The sequence below is a fragment of the Petromyzon marinus genome, chromosome 66 (assembly GCF_048934315.1).
Source record: "Petromyzon marinus isolate PM22_M1 ecotype Great Lakes invasive population chromosome 66, UKy_Petmar_22M1.pri1.0, whole genome shotgun sequence".
Classification (NCBI taxonomy): domain Eukaryota; kingdom Metazoa; phylum Chordata; class Hyperoartia; order Petromyzontiformes; family Petromyzontidae; genus Petromyzon; species Petromyzon marinus.
Window position 1 is genome coordinate 5,720,433 of NC_133732.1, and position 24,605 is coordinate 5,745,037.

General features: G+C 51.1%; 1 protein-coding gene across 5 annotated transcripts in view; it reads left to right on the top strand.

Annotated features, from left to right (window-relative positions):
* The window catches only part of LOC116956558 (ribosomal protein S6 kinase alpha-3-like), a 120,905-nt gene that overhangs the window by 63,014 nt on the left and 33,286 nt on the right, over positions 1-24,605 (top strand). For all 5 annotated transcript variants that reach the window (XM_076054461.1, XM_076054464.1, XM_076054460.1 and 2 more), the window contains exons 8-16: positions 1,128-1,234; positions 5,380-5,417; positions 6,351-6,493; positions 10,650-10,720; positions 14,882-14,970; positions 15,748-15,812; positions 16,376-16,478; positions 20,065-20,201; positions 23,824-23,940. In XM_076054461.1, coding sequence (XP_075910576.1) covers positions 1,128-1,234; positions 5,380-5,417; positions 6,351-6,493; positions 10,650-10,720; positions 14,882-14,970; positions 15,748-15,812; positions 16,376-16,478; positions 20,065-20,201; positions 23,824-23,940 — 870 coding nt within the window. The remainder of the gene's footprint in view (positions 1-1,127; positions 1,235-5,379; positions 5,418-6,350; positions 6,494-10,649; positions 10,721-14,881; positions 14,971-15,747; positions 15,813-16,375; positions 16,479-20,064; positions 20,202-23,823; positions 23,941-24,605) is intronic.

A 24,605-nucleotide genomic window follows, 5' to 3' on the forward strand; every position in this document is an offset into this window, starting at 1 on the left:
CATAGGTAGCTGCTGCTACTCGCTACTAACAGCACTTGCCCCTACAGTCTGTTAGAGGTTACACGGGGGACCTTTGTCTTTGTGTGTTCATAGGTAGCTGCTGCTACTCGCTACTAACAGCACTTGCCCCTACGGTCTGCTAGAGGCTACACGGGGGACCTTTGTCTTTGCGTGTTCATAGGCAGCTGCTGCTACTCGCTACTAACAGCACTTGCCCCTACAGCCCTGCTAGAGGCTACACGGGGGACCTTTGTCTTTGTGTCTTCATAGGCAGCTGCTGCTACTCGCTACTAACAGCACTTGCCCCTACAGCCCTGCTGCTAGAGGCTACACGGGGGACCTTTGTCTTTGTGTGTTCATAGGCAGCTGCTGCTACTCGCTACTAACAGCACTTGCCCCTACAGTCCTGCTAGAGGCTACACGGGGGAGCTTTGTCTTTGTGTGTTCATAGGCAGCTGCTGCTACTCGCTACTAACAGCACTTGCCCCAACAGCCCTGCTCCTAGAGGCTACACGGGGGATCTTTGTCTTTGTGTGTTCATAGGCAGCTGCTGCTACTCGCTACTAACAGCACTTGCCCCTACAGCCCTGCTAGAGGCTACACGGGGGATCTTTGTCTTTGTGTGTTCATAGGTAGCTGCTGCTACTCGCTACTAACAGCACTTGCCCCTACAGCCCTGCTAGAGGCTACACGGGGGAGCTTTGTCCTTGTGTGTTCATAGGTAGCTGCTGCTACTCGCTACTAACAGCACTTGCCCCTACAGCCCTGCTGCTAGAGGCTACATGGGGGAGCTTTGTCTTTGTGTGTTCATAGGTAGCTGCTGCTACTCGCTACTAACAGCACTTGCCCCTACAGCCCTGCTGCTAGAGGCTACATGGGGGAGCTTTGTCTTTGTGTGCTTCGTAGACGCTGCTACTGCTACTCGCTCACAGCACTTGCCCCCGCGGCCCGTGGAGGCTACACCCGGCGGGTGGGCCCTGGAGGGTGAGGGGTGGGGAACCTTTATCTGTCGCGTCTCAAAAAAACACGGACAAAGGTCCCCCGTGTAGCCTCGGCAGGCTGCAGGGGCAAGTGCCGTTAGCGAGCAGCAGCAGCAGCAGTGCGTGATCATGGAGGGCGTCTTGCAGGTGATGTTCACGGAGGAGGACGTGAAGTTCTACCTGGCAGAGCTCGCCTTGGCTCTCAACCACCTGCACGGCGTGGGAATCATCTACAGGGACCTCAAGCCCGAGAAGTGACGAGCTCCACGCACACACACACACAGACACACAGACACAGATACATACACACACACACAGACACACACACACACAAATACACACGCAGATACGCACACACACACACAGACTCGCGCGCACACACAGACACTCACAAACAGACACACACACACGCACACACACACAGACATACACACACAGACACACACACACTGACACACACTCACACATGCAGACACTCACAAACAGACACACAGACACACACGCACACACACACAGACACTGACACACACACAGACTCGCGCGCACACACAGACACACACAGATACACACAACAACAACCGCCATTCGCCACTAAGTGGCGGTGACGTCACCACGACGCTTGTGCCAGGCTATGTGCACCCTGAGGCCACGTGAAGTGTCGAACGCCCGCTGGCAGGAGGTCACGGGGCAGACCCAGGTGCCACGGGTCGACTGACTGAGATGACTGGCTGATGCACCACCTGTGCCCCCTACTGTGCCAACCTGCTGTGCTTTAGCCACCCGGCGCTCCGCTCGCTGTTGTGAGCGTCGCTCCTCCGCCCTCCGTTGTTGTTGGAGGGCGACTGCCTCCAACTGCCCAGTAGCATCCTTCACGAGCCTCCTCCACAGAGGCCGATCTTGACACCGCTGGTACCAGTCATCGGCAAGTCCACTCAGCTCCACGTCCTCCTGTACCACATCACTCCATCTCTTCTCTAGCCCGTGCCGCGCCCGCTTAGCCCCCTCAATCCGGCCAAACAAAAGCTGTTTCGGCATGCGGTGGCTGGGCATGCGGGCTACATGACCCAGCCATCGCAGCCTTGCCTGCCGGAGGAGCTCACCGATGGGACCCTGCCCAGATCTTTCAAGGATTTGTGAGCTCCTCACACAATCCAGTCTGGTTAAACCCAGGATGGATCGTAGGCAGGCCAGCCTAAATGTTTCTAACCGGCGAAGATGTTCCATTAGGGGGGTCCACGTTTCGCAAGCGTAGAGAAGGGAGGGAATGACCGTGGCCGAGAAGACCTGAAGCTTAGTGCGGAGCGACAGACCAGGTAGCTTCCACACAGCGTTACGCAACCGATGAAAAGATATTGCCGCTCGACTGATTCGGAGTGAGACCTCTGCTGTTAAACTGGAGCCAGTCATAAGCACACTGCCCAGGTATGGGAAACTCTCCACTCTCTCCACAACTGCCCCATCACCGATTGGGAGTTGTGGGGGTGGAGTGTCCGATGGTACAAAATACCCAGGCAGGTGCTTAGTTTTGGTGGGGCTGATGGTAAGGCCCCACCTCTTAGTGGCACGCTCCAGTCTCAGCAGCAGCGTCTCCAACTCCTCTGACTGAGCAGCTATTACCAAGTCATCAGCATACATAACGTGGTTGAGCAATAGGGAGCCATCCCTTGACCGCACCCGGGCATTGATTAGCCTCCCATTATATCTGTACCATATGGAGATTCCCCCGGTACAGCTATTGAAGGCTTCACGAACTACGTGGTCAAAATAGATGTTAAATAATGTGGGAGCCAGAGGACATCCCTGTCGCACCCCAAGGTGTACAGGGAATGGCTCTGACTCCCGGCCACGTAGTTTTACCCGGGCCCGCTCACCATCATGAAGGTCCTTAATGATCGTGAGCAGAGGGTCAGGTACTCCAAAAGCACGAAGAACGACCCAGAGCCCAGGCCTACTGATGGTATCATAGGCCTTGACCAGGTCAATAAAGCAGAGATGTAGGTCTTGTTGGAATTCCCTACACCTCTGCTGTAGCAGACGGACAGAAAATATGGCATCTGTGCAGGACCGCCCTTTCCTGAAACCGCATTGGGGCTCCGCAAGCCTCTCCTCAGCGTGCCTGGCAAGGCGATGCTGAATAATCCTTGCCAGGACCTTTCCCGGCACATTGAGGAGTGAGATGCCCCTGTAGTTGTTACAGTCTGTGCGGTCCCCCTTCTTATGCCCTGGTGGTCCCCCTTCTTAAGGGGGACCACCAGGGCATCCTTCCAATCCTGCGGAACCCGTCCAGTGGTCCAGACTGTTGTTATGATGTCATATAGGGCAGTCTGTGCACAAACGCCACCCTCCCTCAGCATTTCGCTTGGGAGATCATCTCTGCCCGCTGCCTTTCCTGGTCTCAGACTCCGGATCGCCTTCAATACTTCCTCAGCAGATGGCACCTCAGCCAGCCACTCACAGGGGGTGACTTCATCCAATATTTGAGGCACCGCAGCCTCAGCAGGGTCATCCTCACTTTGTGCCACGATGTTTTCCTGGCTGAGGGATTTTCCCTCCCCCAGGACCTCACAGAAATGCTCAGCAAATCTGCGAACCTGTTCCTGGGGGTCGGAAATTGGATCACCGTTTTTTCCCCTAATGATGGTAATAGGTGTGGCGCTGCAGGTTACTTTTTTGATGGAGTTAAATAGAGATTTGTGATCACAGGCCACTGAGGCAGACTCCATCTCCTCAGCAACCCGCGACCACCACCCATCCTTGCAGCGCCTCACGGCTCTCCGAACCTCCGAGCGAAGGCTGCGGTAAGCCTCCTCATTCACTGACGTGGGATTCTGTAGCCGATGACAGTGGGCCTGTCGCTTTTTCTCAACCATCCTGAACAACTCTGTCATCCAGGGTGTCTGGGGAGGTCTGGACCGCGTACCCAAAGCAGCCATTGCAGCTGCATGAGTCACAGTCCTAAACCTCGCCCATTTACCCTCGACATCAGGAGGAGTCAGGGACGATGCCAATCCCAGCCGCAAGCGATGATGAAATTCTCGCTTTCAACTTTCATCAGATAACTGAGACCAGGCCACTTTAGGTTGGAATGGGGTCCTGGGTGTACACCCACCACCGGAGTGGAAGAATGGCAGGCGCATCTTACAGATGACTAGTCGATGGTCAGAGGGCAGATCAGCTCCACGGTAGGTCCTGGTGTCAAGGACATGGGCTCGCATTCGCTGGTCCGTCACTATGTAGTCCAGCAGATGTTCTTGCTTGGACCCAGCATGCATCCATGATGTTGTGTGGATGCGCCGATGCCGGAACAGCGTGTTGGTAATTACAAGCCCATGGGCTGCACAAAAATCTAGCAGCCTCCTACCGTTGTTATTGAGCTGATCTGGCCCATGCCCTCCAATCACTCCAGACCAGGTGCCAGTATCATGACCAACTCGGGCATTGAAGTCACCCAACATGATGACTCTATCCCGAGGGGCCACTTTAGCCAGCACCTGTGACAGGAGGTCATAGAAGGCATCTGACTCATCGGCTTTGCCTGCATCCCTCCACGGATGTTCATCTTCGGTGGGGGCATAAGTAACCACGACCACCATTCCTCGCCTCCGGTTGATGGGAAGGCGAGCCCAAAGTAGCCTGGGGCTTACAGCTTCCCACACCTCACCGCCACGCTCCCACGTTCCCTTCATTCTTTTGTTCCAAAGAAGACCCACACCCTGTTGTTTGGCAGTCTGCTGCCCCGGCGCATCCACACAGATACACACACACACACAGACACACAGACACACACACAGACACACACACAGACACACACACAGACACACACACACACACAGACTCGCGCGCACAGACACACACACGCACACAGACACACACACACAGACACACACACACAGACACACACACACAGACACACACACACAGACACACACACACACAGATACACACACACACAGATACACACACACACAGACACACACACGCACACAGACACACACACACACACAGACATAAACACACAGACACAGATACACACACACACACAGACACACACACACAGATACACACACAGACACACAGACACACACGTGCACAGACAGACACGCGCACACTCGCACACACGCGCACACTCACACACACGCGCACACTCACACACACGCGCACACTCACACACACCAGCACTTGCCCCTACAGTTGATTAAAGGCTACACGGGGGATCTTTGTCTTTGTTACAATGATGTGTATCTCTCATCGGTACGGAGACTCCTCTTAACTATGACGACATTGTCTGTGTGTCTGTGTGTGTCTGTGTGGTGTGTCTGTGTGCGTGTGTGTGTCTATCTGTGTGTGTGTGGTGTGTCTGTGTGTGTGTCTGTGTGTCTGTGTGCTTCTTTGTTCACAGTATTTTGCTGGACGAAGTGGGACACATCAAACTGACAGGTGTGTGTGTGTGTGTGTCTGTGTATGTGCGTGTGTGTGTGTGCGTGTGTGTGTCTGTGTGTGTGTGTGAGTGTGTGTGTATGTGTGTGTCTGTGTGTCTGTGTGTGTGTCTGTGTATGTGTGTGTGTCTGTGTGTGTGTGTCTGTGTGTGTGTGTGTCGTGTGTGTGTGTGTGCGTGGGGAGTGGGGTCGCGGGGAGCGCTACTGTACGAACTTAGCAGATGCCAGAGTTCGGTTCCCGCTCACGGCCAACACCGGTGACGGTATTTTGAACCGGTCTTGGGCCTCCCCTAGGTCGACTCAGCCTCAAATGAGTACCTGGTGCGGTGTGTAAACATTGCCACTAGGGAGACAAAGGCGGCCGGGCGTGGTGCTGGCCACCCACCCCCTCGTCCTTCATAGGTGCTCGCTAACAGCACTTGCCCCTACAGTCTGTTGAGGCTATATGGGGGATCTTTGTCTTGCGTGGAGAGCGACAGTGGAGCATGAGTGTGAGTGTGTGTGTCTGTGTGTGTGTTTGTCTGTGAGTGTGTGTCTGTGTGTGTGAGTGTGTGAGTGTGTCTGTGTGTCTCTGTGTGTGTGTCTGCGAGTGTGTCTGTGTCTGTGAGTGTGTCTGTGTGTCTGTCTGTCTGTGTGTCTGTGTGTGTGTCTGTGTGTGTCTCTGTACGTGTGTGTGAGTGTGTGAGTGTGTGTGCCTGTGTCCGCTTGCGTGGTCGTGCTGCCGTGGTGCGCGAGTTGGTGGCCGTGGTGGCCGTGGTGGTGGTGGTGGCGGCCGTGGTGGTGGCTGTGGTGGTGGTGGTGGTGGCCGTGGTGGTGGTGGTGGTGGCCGTGGTGGTGGTGGTGGCCGTGGTGGTGGTGGTGGCCGTGGTGGTGGTGGCCGGCCGGGGAGGGTAGCCCCAACCCAACGCCCCCCCGGCTCTGTCTGTGGCTGCAGACTTTGGCCTGAGCAAGGAGGCCATCGACCACGAGAAGAAGGCCTACAGCTTCTGTGGCACGGTGGAGTACATGGCGCCGGAGGTGGTGAACCGGCGCGGGCACGGACACGCGGCCGACTGGTGGTCACTCGGCGTGCTCATGGTGCGTGTGGTGGTGCACACACACACGCTGACACACACTGACACACACACACGCTGACACACACACACACTGACACACGCTGACACACACGCTGACACACACACACACTGACACACACACACACTGACACACACACACACTGACACACACACATGCTGACACACACACACTGACACACACACGCTGACACACACACACTGACACACACACTGACACACACGCTGACACACGCTGACACACACACTGACACACACACACGCTGACACACACACTGACACACACTGACACACACACACACACTCACACACGCTGACACACACACATGCTGACACACGCTGACACACACACACACACTGACACACACACACACTGACACACACACACACTGACACACACTGACACACACACACGCTGACACACACACTGACACACACACACACTCACACACTGACACACGCTGACACACGCTGACACACACTGACACACACACACATGCTCACACACACACACACGCTGACACACGCTGACACACACACGTGCACACTTCGCTGACACACACACACACTGACACACACACACGCTGACACACACACGTGCACACTTCGCTGACACACACACACACACTGACACACACACACGCTGACACACACACACGTGCACACTTCGCTGACACACACACACTGACACACACACACGCTGACACACACACACGTGCACACTTCGCTGACACACACACACGCTGACAAACACACGTGCACACACACACATGCTGACACACGCTGACACACACACACGTGCACACTTCGCTGACACACACACACACTGACACACACACACGCTGACACACACACACGCTGACACACGCACATGCTGACACACACACTGACACACACACGCTGACACACACACACACGCTGACACACGCACACGCTGACACACACACTGACACACACACACACACGCTGACACACACACACGCTGACACACACACACAAGCTGACACACGCTGACACACACACACGCTGACACACACACTGACACACACACACGCTGACACACACACTGACACACACACACGCTGACACACACACACGCTGACACACACATGCTGACACACACACACGCTGACACACACACACAAGCTGACACACGCTGACACACACACACACGCTGACACACACGTGCACACGCTCACACACACACACGCTGACACGCTCACACACACACACGCTGACACACACACACTGACACACGCTGACTCACAAACACACAGACACACACACACACGCTGACACACATGCTGACACACACGCTGACACACACGCTCACACACACGCTGACTCACACACACACGCTCACACACACACACACACAAGCTCACACATACGCTCACACACACACGCTGACTCACACACACACACACGCTCACACACTCACACACACACAAGCTCACACACATACGCTCACACGCACAACACGCTGAAAAAACATGCAAGTTCAGGGAACACAAGCTCACGTGCCGTGTGTGTTCTGTGTGTGGTGTGTGTGGTGTGTTGTGTCTGTGTTGTGTGTGTGTGGTGTGTGTGGTGTGCGTGTGTGGTGTGTGTTGTGTCTGTGTGTCGTGTGTGGTGTGTTGTGTGTGGTGTGTGTGTGTGGTGTGTGTTGTGTGTGTGTCGTGCGTGTGGTGTGTGTTGTGTGGTGTGTGTGTGGTGTGGTGTGTGTGTGTGTGTGTGGTGTGTGTTGTGTGTGTGTCGTGTGTGGTGTGTGTGTGGTGTGTGTGTGTGGTGTTCTGTGTGGTGTGTGTGTGGTGTTCTGTGTGTGTGGTGTTCTGTGTGGTGTGTGTGTGGTGTGTGTGTGTGGTGTTCTGTGTGGTGTGTGACTGTGTGACTGTGTGTGTGGTGTGTGTGGTGTGTGGTGTGTGTGTGGTGTGTGTGTGGTGTGTGTGTGTGGTGTTCTGTGTGTGTGTGGTGTGTGGTGTTCTGTGTGGTGTGTGTGTGGTGTGTGTGTGGTGTTTGTGAGGTGTGTGTGGTGTGTGGTGTGTGTGTGGTGTGTGTGTGTGTTGTGTGTTCTGTGTGTGTGTGGTGTGTGTGTGGTGTGTGTGGTGTGTGTGTGGTGTGTGTGTGGTGTGTGTGTGTGGTGTGTGTGTGTGGTGTGTGTGTGGTGTGTGTGGTGTGTGTGTGGCGTGTGTGTGGTGTGGTGTGTGTGTGTGGTGTGTGTGTGTGGTGTGTGTGTGTGGTGTGTGTGTGGTGTGTGTGGTGTGTGGTGTGGTGTGTGTGTGTGGTGTCTGTGGTGTGTGGTGTGGTGTGTGGTGTGTGTGGTGTGTGGTGTGGTGTGTGTGTGTGGTGTGTGTGTGGTGTGTGTGGTGTGTTCTGTGTGTGTGTGGTGTGTGCTGTGTGTGGTGTTCTGTGTGTGTGTGGTGTGTGTGTGGTGTTCTGTGTGTGTGTGGTGTGTGCTGTGTGTGGTGTTCTGTGTGTGTGTGTGGTGTGTGCTGTGTGTGGTGTTCTGTGTGTGTGTGTGGTGTGTGTGTGGTGTGTGTGTGGTGTGTGTGGTGTGTGTATGGTGTGTGTGACTGTGTGACTGTGTGTGTGGTGTGTGTGTGGTGTGTGTGTGGTGTGTGTGTGGTGTGTGTGGTGTGTGTATGGTGTGTGTGACTGTGTGACTGTGTGTGTGTGGTGTGTGTGTGTGTGGTGTGTGTGTGTGGTGTGTGTGTGTGGTGTGTGTGTGTTGTGTGTGGTGTGTGTGTGTTCTGTGTGGTGTGTGTGTGTGGTGTGTGTGTGTTCTGTGTATGTGGTGTGGTGTGGTGTGTGATGTGTGGTGTTCTGTGTGGTGTGTGTGGTGTGTGTGTGGTGTGTGTGTGGTGTGTGTGGTGTGTGTATGGTGTGTGTGACTGTGTGTGTGGTGTGTGTGTGTGTGGTGTGTGTGTGTGGTGTGTGTGTGTGGTGTGGTGTGTGTGCTGTGGTGTGTGTGGTGCTGTGTGTGCGTGGTGTGTGGTGTGTGTGTGTGTGGTGTGTGTGTGTGGTGTGTGTGTGTGGTGTTCTGTGTGGTGTGTGCGCTGTGGTGTGTGTGCTGTACTGTGTGGTGTGTGTGTGTGGTGTGGTGTGTGTGACTGTGTGACTGTGTGTGTGGTGTGTGTGGTGTGTGGTGTGTGTGTGGTGTTCTGTGTGGTGTGTGTGATGTGTGTGTGTGTGGTGTTCTGTGTGGTGTGTGTGATGTGTATGGTGTTCTGTGTGTGTGTGGTGTGTGTGGTGTGTGTGATGTGTATGGTGTTCTGTGTGTGTGTGGTGTGTGTGGTGATGTGTTCTGTGTGTGGTGTGTGTGTGTGGTGTTCTGTGTGGTGTGTCTGTGGTGTTCTGTGTGGTGTGTGTGTGGTGTGTGTGTGGTGTGTGTGTGTGGTGTGTGTGTGGTGTGTGTGGTGTGTGTGGTGTGTGTGTGGTGTGTGTGTGGTGTGTGTGGTGTGTGTGTGTGGTGTGTGTGGTGTGTGTGTGGTGTGTGATGTGTGTGTGGTGTTCTGTGTGGTGTTCTGTGGTGTTCTGTGTGGTGTTCTGTGGTGTTCTGTGTGGTGTTCTGTGGTGTTCTGTGTGGTGTGTGTGTGTGGTGTGTGATGTGTGTGTGGTGTTCTGTGTGGTGTTCTGTGTGGTGTGTGTGTGTGGTGTGTGATGTGTGTGTGGTGTTCTGTGTGGTGTTCTGTGTGGTGTGTGTGATGTGTGTGTGTGTGGTGTGTGTGTGATGTGTGTGTGTGGTGTGTGTGTGATGTGTGTGTGTGGTGTGTGTGGTGTGTGTGTGGTGTGTGTATGGTGTGTGTGACTGTGTGACTGTGTGTGGTGTGTGTGTGTGGTGTGTGTGTGTGTGGTGTGTGTGGTGGGTGTGGTGTGTGTGTGGTGTGTGTGTGGTGTGTGTGTGGTGTGTGTGACTGTGTGACTGTGTGTGTGTGGTGTTCTGTGTGTGGTGTGTGCTGTGTGTGGTGTTCTGTGTGTGTGTGGTGTGTGTGTGGTGTGTGTGGTGTGTGTGGTGTGTGTATGGTGTGTGTGACTGTGTGACTGTGTGTGTGTGGTGTGTGTATGGTGTGTGTGACTGTGTGACTGTGTGTGTGTGGTGTGTGTATGGTGTGTGTGACTGTGTGACTGTGTGTGTGGTGTGTGGTGTGTTCTGTGTGAAGTTCGAGATGCTGACTGGGACGCTGCCCTTCCAAGGCCGAGACCGCAAGGAGACCATGGCCATGATTCTCAAGTGAGTGGCCTCCAAAGGCAAAGGTCCCCCAGGTAGCCTCTAGCAGGCTGTAGGGGCAAGTGCTGTTAGCAAGTAGCAGTGTCAATGAAGGAGGCACAGACAAAGGTCCCCCAGGTAGCCTCTAGCAGGCTATAGGGGCAAGTGCTGTTAGTAGTAGCGAGTAGCAGTGTCAATGAAGGAGACACAGACAAAGGTCCCCCAGGTAGCCTCTAGCAGGCTGTAGGGGCAAGTGCTGTTAGCAGGTAGCAGTGTCTATGAAGGAGACACAAAGGTCCCCCAGGTAGCCTCTAGCAGGCTGTAGGGGCAAGTGCTGTTAGCAGGTAGCAGTGTCTATGAAGGAGACACAGACAAAGGTCCCCCAGGTAGCCTCTAGCAGGCTGTAGCGGCAAGTGCTGTTAGCAGGTAGCAGTGTCAATGAAGGAGACACAGACAAAGGTCCCCCAGGTAGCCTCTAGCAGGCTGTAGGGGCAAGTGCTGTTAGCAAGTAGCAGTGTCAATGAAGGAGGCACAGACAAAGGTCCCCCAGGTAGCCTCTAGCAGGCTGTAGGGGCAAGTGCTGTTAGCAGGTAGCAGTGTCTATGAAGGAGACACAGACAAAGGTCCCCCAGGTAGCCTCTAGCACGCTGTAGGGGCAAGTGCTGTTAGCAGGTAGCAGTGTCTATGAAGGAGACACAGACAAAGGTCCCCCAGGTAGCCTCTAGCACGCTGTAGGGGCAAGTGCTGTTAGCAGGTAGCAGTGTCAATGAAGGAGACACAGACAAAGGTCCCCCAGGTAGCCTCTAGCAGGCTGTAGGGGCAAGTGCTGTTAGCAGGTAGCAGTGTCAATGAAGGAGACACCGACAAAGGTCCCCCAGGTAGCCTCTAGCAGGCTGTAGGGGAAAGTGCTGTTAGCAAGTAGCAGCAGCAGCGCCTATGAAGCATAGCAGCACATGTTGTTGTTGATGTATCAGAGCCAAGCTGGGGATGATGATGTTGATGATGATGATGTTGATGATGTTGATGATGATGTTGATGATATTGACGTTGATGTATCAGAGCCAAGCTGAGGATGATGATGTCGATGATCTTCTTTGGTTCTTTCGGTAAAGTCACCACCACGTAGAATGAGAATAAAATAATAAATGTATCAAATAACACGATAAAATTCTCACGACGTTTCGGCCACAACACAAGCGGCCTTCATCAGGTGAAGGGACCGGACTGTCCAGAGGACAGCGTTGTAGTGAAGACAGCCAAGCCCAGGATGTGTCCTTTAAGCTGTGTGGGAGGAAACAAGCAAAAAAACGCCTTGACAAAGGAATTATCATAACAATGATGTACTGGACCGGCACGGTGGGGGAACGAGTTTACATAATGTTGGTGTGAAGGGAAATAAGCTTCTGTGAAAGTTTGGGATGCCACTACCACAAAAAATATACCGTACCATTGAAAACTTACTTTAATTTTTGATTTAAAGCTTTCGTGACTGCAGTAATTCATATTCTTAGTTCTTTCGGTAAAGTCACCACGTTGAAGGGAAACAACAAAATAATAAAATATATATAAAACAATATTATTTATAAACAATATTAGTTATTGTTTTATATATATCTTATTATTTTGTTGTTTCCCTTCAACGTGACTTTACCGAAAGAACTAAGAATATGAACTCAGTTTAATGTTTGGTTCGATTTAGAACATCTAACCCAAGTGATTGATTAATTTGAAAGCATCCTCTCGGTTGAAATTGTGTCTGCGTTTGTAAATCTGAATTGCCTCGTGGACAAATCTCCGATAGAAACCCGTGGGTTTGCAGATAACCTTGGTATCAGAGACGATATCGTGATCACCCACAGCGTTGTAACAGCTATGTAACAGCTATTAACTGTAACTGGGTATACAGTACAGTATATAATGAATACCATATAGTAAACCAATAAAAAATTGAAATACAAACTACCTCAATGTCATCAATAAACTCTATATATTCTCCAATCAGCTGAGCTACCAACAAACAGTAAGTCGTTATATATCACAATGCTATATGGCGAAAAAAATGGGTGGATTCTTACCCTCAGCTTTAGCACCACGGATAGCTACGGGCCCCGTTCAGACGGAGGAGTTCATCCACGGTCGGAACGGAGGAGGGGGGAGAGAGACAGCTGCCAGGCGCTGTTATACTCCATGTTGTAAGCCATACCATTAACCGTGGTGTGAGAGGTATTAAGAGTCAATGCTGGCGAAAGAGCTGCGGTCTGAAGGTCATCGTAAAATACAATTAATTATGAACAGAAATTATTTAAAACATCTTTCCAATGGTTACTAAGCCAGAATCCATCTTCTCGGTTGAAATTCTCCCTGTGCTTGTATATGTGAATGGCCTCATGAACGAATCTCTCATGGTAGCCGGTTGGTTTGCAAAGAACCTCCGTCTTGGAGAAGTCAATGTCATGTGAGCCCACAGCTTAAAGGACACGACCTGGGCTTTGCTGTCTTCACTCCAACGCTGTCCTCTGGACAGTCCAGTCCCTTCACCTGATGAAGGCCCACTTGTGTTGTGGCCGAAACGTCGTGAGAAGTTTATCGTGTTATTTTATTGTGTTATTATTTTATTCTCATTCTACGTGGTGGTGACTTTACCGAAAGAACCAAAGAAGATGAATCATCCTTGCAGTCATGAAAGCTTTAAATCGATGTTGATGATGTTGATGATATTGACGTTGATGTATCAGAGCCAAGCTGGGGATGTTGATGTTGATGATGATGATGTTGATTTATCAGAGCCAAGCTGGGGATGATGATGTTGATGATGATGTTGATGATGATGATGTTGATGATGATGTTGATGATGATGATGTTGATGTTGTTGATCTATCAGAGCCAAGCTGGGGATGATGATGTTGATGATGATGATGTTGATGATGATGATGATGTTGATGATGATGATGTTGATGATGATGATGTTGATGATGATGTTGATGATGTTGATGATGATGTTGATGATGTTGTTGATGATGATGATGATGTTGATGTTGTTGATGTATCAGAGCCAAGCTGGGGATGATGATGTTGATGTTGTTGATGATGATGTTGATGATGATGTTGATGATGATGATGTTGATGTATCAGAGCCAAGCTGGGGATGATGATGTTGATGATGATGATGTTGATGATGTTGATGTTGTTGATCTATCAGAGCCAAGCTGGGGATGATGATGTTGATGATGATGTTGATGATGATGTTGATGATGATGTTGATGATGATGATGTTGATGATGATGTTGATGATGATGTTGATGATGTTGTTGATGATGATGATGTTGATGATGATGATGTTGATGTTGTTGTTGATGTATCAGAGCCAAGCTGGGGATGATGATGTTGATGATGTTGATGATGATGATGATGTTGATGATGTTGATGATGTTGATGATGATGATGTTAATGATGATGATGATGTTGATGATGATGATGTTGATGATGATGATGTTGATGATGTTGTTGATGATGATGATGATGTTGTTGTTGATGTATCAGAGCCAAGCTGGGGATGATGATGATGTTGATGATGATGATGATGTTGATGTTGTTGATGATGTTGATGATGATGTTGATGGTGATGATGATGTTGATGATGATGATGATGTTGATGATGATGATGATGTTGTTGTTGATGTATCAGAGCCAAGCTGGGGATGATGATGATGATGTTGATGATGATGTTGATGATGATGTTGATGATGATGTTGATGGTGATGATGATGTTGATGATGATGTTGATGTTGTTGTTGATGTATCAGAGCCAAGCTGGCGATGATGATGTTGATGATGATGATGTTGATGATGATGTTGATGGTGATGATGATGTTGATGATGATGATGTTGTTGATGATAATGTTGATGTTGTTGTTGATGTATCAGAGCCAAGCTGGGGATGATGATGTTGATGATGATGTTGATGTTGTTGTTGATGTATCAGAGCCAAGCTGGGGATGATGATGTTGATGATGATGTTGATGTTGTTGTTGATGTATCAGAGCCAAGCTGGGGATGATGTTGATGATGATGTTGATGATGTTGATGATGGTGATGATGTTGTTGATGATGATGTTGATGATGATGATGTTGATGATGATGTTGATGATGATGATGTTGATGATGTTGTTGTTGTTGATGTATCAGAGCCAAGCTGGGGATGCCACAGTTCCTGAGCTCCGACGCTCAGAGCCTCCTGCGTAATCTCTTCAAGAGGAACCCCACAAACAGACTCGGTGAGCCGCTCACCCGCCCACTCACCCACACACCCACACACTCGCTCACCCACTCACTCACCCACTCACCCACTCACTCACCCACTCTCCCACACACCCACACACTCACCCACTCACTCACCCACACACCCACACACTCACCCACACACCCACACACTCACTCACCCACTCTCCCACACACTCGCTTACCCAACCACCCACTCACACACCCACCCACCTACTCACTCACCCACCTACTCACTCACCCACCCACTCACCCACCCAACCACCCACCTACTCACTCACTCACCCACCTACTCACTCAATCACCCACCCACTCACCCACCCACCTACTCACTCACTCACCCGCCTACTCACCCACCCACCCGCCCACTCACCCACTAACCCACACACTCACTCACCCACCGACCCACCCCACTCACTCACTCACCCACCCACCTACTCACCCACCCAACCACCCACCCACCCACTCACTCACCCACCTACTCACTCACCTACTCACTCACCCACCCACTCACCCACCCAACCACCCACCCACCCACCCACTCACTCACCCACCGACCCACTCACCCACCCACTCACTCACTCACCCACTCACCCACCCACCCACCCACTCACTCACCCACCCACTCACTCACCCACCCACCCACTCACCCACCCACTCACCCACCCACTCACCCACCCACTCACCCACCCACCCACTCACCCACCCACCCACTCACCCACCCACCCACTCACCCACCCACCCACTCACCCACCCTTTGTCTGTGTGCCCAGGAGCTGGGCCTGACGGAGTGGGGGAAATAAAGCGGCACCCCTTCTTCTCTACCATCGACTGGAACGTTCGTCACACACACATACACACATACACACACATACACACATACATACATACACACATACATACACAGACACACACACGTACACGCATACACACATACACACACATACACACATACACACACATACACACATACACACACACATACACAGACACACACACGTACACGCATACACACATACACACATACACATACACACAGACACACACACGTACACACACACGTACACACACACAGACACAAGCACACACACATACACACATACATACACACATACACACACACACATACACACATACACATACACACATACACACACATACACACACACGTACACGCATACACACACACACACACACGTACACGCATACACACACACACGTACACACACACGTACACACACACGTACACACACACGTACACGTACACACACGCACACATACACACACATACACACACACACATATACACCCACGCACGTTCATACGCACACACGCACACACGTGTTGTGAATATCGTCGTGAATATCGTCGTGAATATTGTTGTTGTGATTATTATTGTAGAAGCTCTACCGGAAGGAGATCCACCCTCCGTTCAAGCCGGCTGTAGGGAAAGCGGACGACACCAGATGCTTTGACCCGGAGTTCACCTCCAGAACTCCAAAAGGTCACTCGCTCACCCACTCACCCGCTCACCCACTCGCCCGCTCACCCACTCGCCCGCTCACCCGCTCACCCGCTCACCCGCTCACCCACTCACCCACTCACCTACTCAGCCGCTCACCCACTCACCCACTCCCCCGCTCGCCCACTCCCCATCTCCCTACCTCACGTCTAGCCTAGCTCACTATGAGTCTGTGGTGAGCTCTGTGTGTGTGTGGTGAGTCTGTGGTGAGCTCTGTGTGTGTATGGTGAGTTTGTGGTGAGCTCTGTGTGTGTATGGTGAGTTTGTGGTGAGCTCTGTGTGTGTGTGTGGTGAGTTTGTGGTGAGCTCTGTGTGTGTATGGTGAGTTTGTGGTGAGTTTGTGGTGAGCTCTGTGTGTGTGTGTGGTGAGTCTGTGGTGAGCTCTGTGTGTGTATGGTGAGTTTGTGGTGAGCTCTGTGTGTGTGTGTGGTGAGTTTGTGGTGAGCTCTGTGTGTGTATGGTGAGTTTGTGGTGAGTTTGTGGTGAGCTCTGTGTGTGTGTGTGGTGAGTCTGTGGTGAGCTCTGTGTGGGTGTGTGTGTGTGGTGAGTCTGTGGTGAGCTCTGTGTGTGTGTGTGGTGAGTCTGTGGTGAGCTCTCTCTGTGTGTAGTGAGTCTGTGGTGAGTCTGTGGTGAGCTCTCTGTGTGTGTGGTGAGTCTGTGGTGAGCTCTGTGTGTGTGTGGTGAGTCTGTGGTGAGCTCTGTGTGTGTGTGTGTGGTGAGTCTGTGGTGAGCTCTGTGTGTGTGGTGAGTCTGTGGTGAGCTCTGTGTGTGTGTGGTGAGTCTGTGGTGAGCTCTCTGTGTGTGTGTGGTGAGCTCTGTGTGTGTGTGGTGAGTCTGTGGTGAGCTCTCTCTGTGTGTGGTGAGTCTGTGGTGAGCTCTGTGTGTGTGGTGAGTCTGTGGTGAGCTCTCTGTGTGTGTGTGGTGAGTCTGTGGTGAGCTCTCTCTGTGTGTATGGTGAGTCTGTGGTGAGCTCTGTGTGTGTGTGGTGAGTCTGTGGTGAGCTCTCTCTGTGTGTGGTGAGTCTGTGGTGAGATCTCTCTGTGAATGGTGAGTCTGTGGTGAGCTCTCTCTCTCTGTGTGTGGTGAGTCTGTGGTGAGCTCTGTGTGTGTGTGGTGAGTCTGTGGTGAGCTCTCTCTGTGTGTGTGGTGAGTTTGTGGTGAGCTCTCTCTCTGTGTGTGTGGTGAGTCTGTGGTGAGCTCTCTGTGTGTGTGTGGTGAGTCTGTGGTGAGTCTGTGGTGAGCTCTGTGTGTGTGGTGAGTCTGTGGTGACCTCTGTGTGTGTGGTGAGTCTGTGGTGAGCTCTTTGTGTGTGGTGAGTCTGTGGTGAGCTCTGTGTCTGTGTGGTGAGTCTGTGGTGAGCTCTGTGTGTGTGTGTGGTGAGTCTGTGGTGAGCTCTGTGTGTGTGTGTGGTAAGTCTGTGGTGAGCTCTGTGTGTGTGGTGAGTCTGTGGTGAGCTCTGTCTGTGTGGTGAGTCTGTGGTGAGCTCTCTCTCTGTGTGTGGTGAGTCTGTGGTGAGCTCTGTGTGTGTGTGGTGAGTCTGTGGTGAGCTCTGTGTCTGTGTGGTGAGTCTGTGGTGAGCTCTGTGTGTGTGTGGTGAGTCTGTGGTGAGTCTGTGTGTGTGTGGTGAGTCTGGTGAGATCGCTCTGTGAGTGGTGAGTCTGTGGTGAGCTCTGTGTGTGTGTGTGTGGTGAGTCTGTGGTGAGCTGTCTGTGTGGTGAGTCTGTGGTGAGCTCTGTGTGTGTGTGGTGAGTCTGTGGTGAGCTCTCTCTCTGTGTGTGGTGAGTCTGTGGTGAGCTCTGTGTGTGTGTGTGGTGAGTCTGTGGTGAGCTCTGTGTGTGGTGAGTCTGTGGTGAGCTCTGTGTGTGTGTGGTGAGTCTGTGGTGAGCTCTGTGTGTGTGTGGTGAGTTTGTGGTGAGCTCTGTGTGTGTGTGGTGAGTCTGTGGTGAGCTCTCTCTGTGTGTGGTGAGTCTGTGGTGAGCGCTCTCTGTGTGTGGTGAGTCTGTGGTGAGCTCTCTCTCTGTGTGTGGTGAGTCTGTGGTGAGCTCTGTGTGTGTGGTGAGTCTGTGGTGAGCTCTCTCTGTGTGTGTGGTGAGTCTGTGGTGAGCTCTGTGTGTGTGGTGAGTCTGTGGTGAGCTCTCTCTGTGTGGTGAGTCTGTGGTGAGCCCTCACCACAGACTACTGCTGATGATGATGCTGCTACTACTGCTGATGATGATGCTGCTACTACTGCTGATGATGATGCTGCTACTACTACTGCTGTTGCACTAAATGATGCTGCTGCTGATAATGATGTTGCTGCTACTACTGCTGATGATGCTGCTACTACTGCTGATGATGATGATGCTGCTACTACTGCTGATGATGATGATGCTGCTACTACTGCTGCTGTTGCTCTAAATGATGCTGCTGGTGATCCTGCTACTACTACTGATGATGATGATGCTGCTACTACTGCTGCTGATGCTGTGTGTGTGTGCGTGTGTGTACGTGTGTGTGTGTCTGTATGTATGTGTGTGTATGTATGTCTATGTGTCTGTATGTGTCTATGTGTATGTATGTATATATGTGTGTATGTATGTGTCTGTGTCTATGTATGTGTGTATGTCTGTATGTGTGTCTATGTATGTATGTTTGTGTGTGTATGTATGTGTGTATGTATGTGTATGTGTCTGTGTGTATGTGTATGTATGTGTCTGTATGTATCTGTGTGTATGTGTATGTATGTGTGTATGTGTATGTATGTGTGTGTATGTGTGTGTATGTATGTGTATGTATGTATGTGTATGTGTCTGTATGTGTCTGTGTGTATGTGTCTGTATGTATCTGTATGTATGTGTGTGTGTGTCTGTATGTGTGTGTATGTATGTGTGTCTATGTATGTGTGTATGAATGTGTATGTATGTATCTGTATGTGTCTGTGTGTATGTATGTATATATGTATATATCTGTGTGTGTGTATATGTATATATCTGTGTGTCTGTGTGTGTATGTATATATGTATATATCTGTGTGTGTGTATATGTATATATCTGTGTGTGTGTATGTATATATGTATATATCTGTGTATGTATGTATATATGTATATATCTGTGTATGTATATATGTATATATATGTGTGTGTGTGTATGTGTGTATGTGTGTGTATGTATCTGTATGTGTCTGTGTGTGTATGTGCCTGTGTATGTGTGTATGTCTGTGTGTATATGTATATGTGTGTGTGTGTATATCTGTGTGTGTGTATGTATTAATGTATATATCTGTGTGTGTGTATGTATCTGTATGTGTCTGTGTATCTGTGTGTGTATATATGTATATATCTGTGTCTGTGTGTATATGTATATATGTGTGTGTGTATATATATGTATGTATGTGTATGTGTCTGTGTATATATGTATATATATGTGTGTGTGTATATGTATATATATGTGTGTGTGTATATGTATATATATGTGTGTGTGTATATGTATATATCTGTGTGTGTATGTATGTATATATGTGTATGTGTGTATATATATGTGTATGTCTGTGTGTATGTGTATATATATGTGTGTGTGTGTGTTCCCCGTAGACTCCCCCGGGCTGCCCCCGAGTGCGAGTGCTCATCAGCTGTTCCGCGGCTTCAGCTTCGTGGCTCCGTGCGCTCTGGGGGGCGACGGCGGCGGCGGCGGCGCTCCCCCAGCAGTCACGCGCCCCCTGGTGGTGCAGGCAAGACGCCACCACCATCGTCATCATCATACACCACCACCACCATCATCATCATACACCACCATCATCATCATCATCACCACCATCATCATCATCATACACCACCACCATCATACACCATCATCATACACTATCATCACCACCACCATCATCATCATACACCACCATCATCATCATACACCACTACCACCATCATCATCACCACCACCATACACCACCACCATCATACACCACCACCATCATCATACACCACCACCATCGTCATCATCACCATACACCACCATCGTCATCATACACCACCATCACCACCATCACCATCATCACCACCATCATACACCACCATCATCATACACCACCACCACCATCATCATCATACACCACCATCATCATCATCATCACCATCATCGTCATCATCATCATACACCACCATCATCACCACCACCACCACCACCATCGTCATCATACACCACCATCATCATACACCACCACCACCATCATCATCATACACCACCATCATCATCACCATCATCGTCATCATACACCACCATCATCATCATCACCATCATCGTCATCATACACCACCATCATCATCACCATCATCGTCATCATACACCACCATCATCACCACCATACACCACCACCATCATACTACACCACCACCACCATACACCACCGTACACCACCATCATCATACACCACCATCATACACCACCACCACCATCATACACCACCACCACCATCACCATACAACACCACCATCACACACCACAACCATACACCACCACCATCACCATACACCAACACCACCACCATACACCACCACCATACACCACCACCACCATACACCACCACCATCATACTACACCACCACCACCATACACCACCGTACACCACCATCATCATACACCACCACCATACACCACCACCACCATACACCACCACCATCATACTACACCACCACCACCATACACCACCGTACACCACCATCATCATACACCACCATCATACACCACCACCACCATCATACACCACCACCATCACCATACAACACCACCATCACACACCACAACCATACACCACCACCATCACCATTAACCAACACTACCATCATACACCATCACCATATACCACCACCATCATACACCACCACAACCATACACCACCACCATAACCATACACCACCACCATCATCACCATACACCACCATACACCATCACCATACAACACCACCATCACACACCACAACCATACACCACCACCATCACCATACACCAACACCACCATCATACACCATCACCACACACCACCATCACCACCACACACCACCATCATACACCACCACCACAACCATACACCACCACCATAACCATACACCACCACCATCATCATACACCACCATACACCACCACCACCACCACCATACACCACCACCACCATACACCACCATCACCACCACCATCACCATACACCACCATCACCATACACCACCACCACCATACACCACCACCACCATACACCACCACCACCACCATACACCACCATCACCACCACCATCACCATACACCACCACCACCATACACCACCACTATCATCACCACCACCACCATCACCATACACCACCATTACCACCATACACCACCATCACCACCATACACCACCACCACCATTACCACCACCACCACCACCATACACCACCACCACCATACACCACCACCACCATACACCACCACCACCACCACCATACACCACCACCATCATACTACACCACCACCACCATACACCACCATCATCATACACCATCACCATACACCACCACCACCACCATACACCACCACCACCATCACCACCACCACCACCATCACCACCACCACCAACCACCATCACCACCATCACCACCACCACCATCACCACCATCACCACCACCATCACCACCACCACCACCATACACCACCACCACCATCACCACCACCACCATCACCACCACCATCACCATCACCACCACCACCACCATCACCACCATACACCACCACCATCACCACCATCACCACCACCACCATCACCACCATCACCATCACCACCACCACCATCACCACCACCACCGGTGACGATTCTCTGAACTGGTCCTTCCCCCGGGGTCGACTCAGCCTCAAATGAGTACCTGGTGTAGTGGTGTAGCGGTGTAGCGGTGGTGTAGAGGTGTAGTAGTAGTAGTGTAGTGTAGTGGTGTAGCGGTGTAGTGGTGTAGCGGTGTAGTAGTAGTGGTGTAGCGGTGTAGTAGTAGTGGTGTAGCGGTGTAGTAGTGTAGTAGTAGTGGTGTAGCGGTGTAGTAGTGTAGTAGTAGTGGTGTAGCGGTGTAGTAGTAGTGGTGTAGCGGTGTAGTAGTAGTGGTGTAGTGGTGTAGCGGTGTAGCAGTGTATTAGTAGTAGTGTATTAGTAGTAGTGTAGTTGTGGTGTAGTAGTAGTGGTGTAGTAGTAGTAGTGTAGTAGTAGTGGTGTAGCGGTGTAGTAGTAGTGGTGTAGCGGTGTCGCAGTGTATTAGTAGTAGTGTAGTTGTAGTAGTGGTGTAGTAGTAGTGGTGTAGTAGTAGCAGTGTAGTAGTAGTAGTGGTGTAGTAGTAGTGGTGTAGCGGTGTAGTAGTAGTAGTAGTGTAGTGGTGTAGTGTAGTGGTATAGTAGTAGTGTAGTGGTGTAGTAGTAGCAGTGTAGTAGTAGTAGTGGTGTAGTAGTAGTGGTGTAGCGGTGTAGTAGTAGTAGTAGTGTAGTGGTGTAGTGTAGTGGTATAGTAGTAGTGTAGTGGTGTAGCAGTGTAGTAGTGTAGTGGTGTAGTAGTAGTGTAGTGGTGTAGTAGTGTAGTGGTGTAGTAGTAGTGTAGTGGTGTAGTGGTGTAGCAGTGTAGCAGTGTAGTAGTAGTGGTGTAGCGGTGTAGTAGTAGTAGTAGTGTAGTGGTGTAGTGTAGTGGTATAGTAGTAGTGTAGTGGTGTAGTAGTAGCAGTGTAGTAGTAGTAGTGGTGTAGTAGTAGTGGTGTAGCGGTGTAGTAGTAGTAGTAGTGTAGTGGTGTAGTGTAGTGGTATAGTAGTAGTGTAGTGGTGTAGCAGTGTAGTAGTGTAGTGGTGTAGTAGTAGTGTAGTGGTGTAGTAGTGTAGTGGTGTAGTAGTAGTGTAGTGGTGTAGTGGTGTAGCAGTGTAGCAGTGTAGTAGTGTAGTGGTGTAGCGGTGTAGCAGTGTAGTGGTGGAGCGGTGTAGCGGTGTAGTGGTGTAGCAGTGTAGTGTAGTGGTGTAGCGATGTAGTGGTGTAGCAGTGTAGTGTAGTGGTGTAGCGGTGTAGCAGTGTAGCGGTGTAGTAGTAGTGGTGTAGCGGTGTGGTGGTGTAGCGGTGTAGTAGTAGTGGTGTAGCAGTAGTGATGTAGTAGTAGTGGTGTAGTAGTGTAGCGATGTAGTAAACATCGCTCGCACTGGGAGAGACAAAGGCGGCCGGGCGTGGTAGTGCTGGACACCCCCTCGTGTGCCACAGTGCCGGTAGTCTTCATAGGCAGCTGCTGCTACTCGCTCGCTAACAGCACTTGCCCCTACAGTCTGTTGGAGGCTACACGGGGGACCTTTGTCTGTGTGGCGTGCGTGTGTAGAAGGAGCAGCAGGCTTACCTGGAGGTCTACGAGCTCAAGGAGGACATCGGCGCCGGCTCCTTCAGCGTCTGCAAGCGCTGCGTGCACCGTGCCTCCGGACTTGACTACGCGGTCAAGGTCACCGCTCGCCCGCTCACTCACTCAACCATCCACCCACCCACTCACTCACTCAACCATCCACCCACTCACTCACTCGGTCACTCGCCCGCTCACTCACTCACACACTCACACACTCCCTACCTCACTCAACCATCCACCCACTCACTCACTCGGTCACTCGCCCGCTCACACACTCACATACTCACACACTCCCTACCTCACTCAACCATCCACCCACTCACTCACTCGGTCACTCGCCCGCTCACACACTCACACACTCACACACTCCCTACCTCACTCAACCATCCACCCACTCACTCACTCGGTCACTCGCCCGCTCACACACTCACACACTCCCTACCTCACTCAACCATCCACCCACTCACTCACTCGGTCACTCGCCCGCTCACACTCACTCACTCACTCGCTCGCTCACTCACTCACCCACTCCCTACCTCACTCAACCATCCACCCACTCACTCACTCACTCAACCATCCACCCACTCACTCACTCGGTCACTCGCCCGCTCACACACTCACTCACTCACTCGCTCGCTCACTCACTCACCCACTCCCTATCTCACTCAACCATCCACCCACTCACTCACTCACTCAACCATCCACCCACTCAATCACTCGGTCATTCGCCCACTCACTCGCCCACTCACTCGCTCGCCCATCCA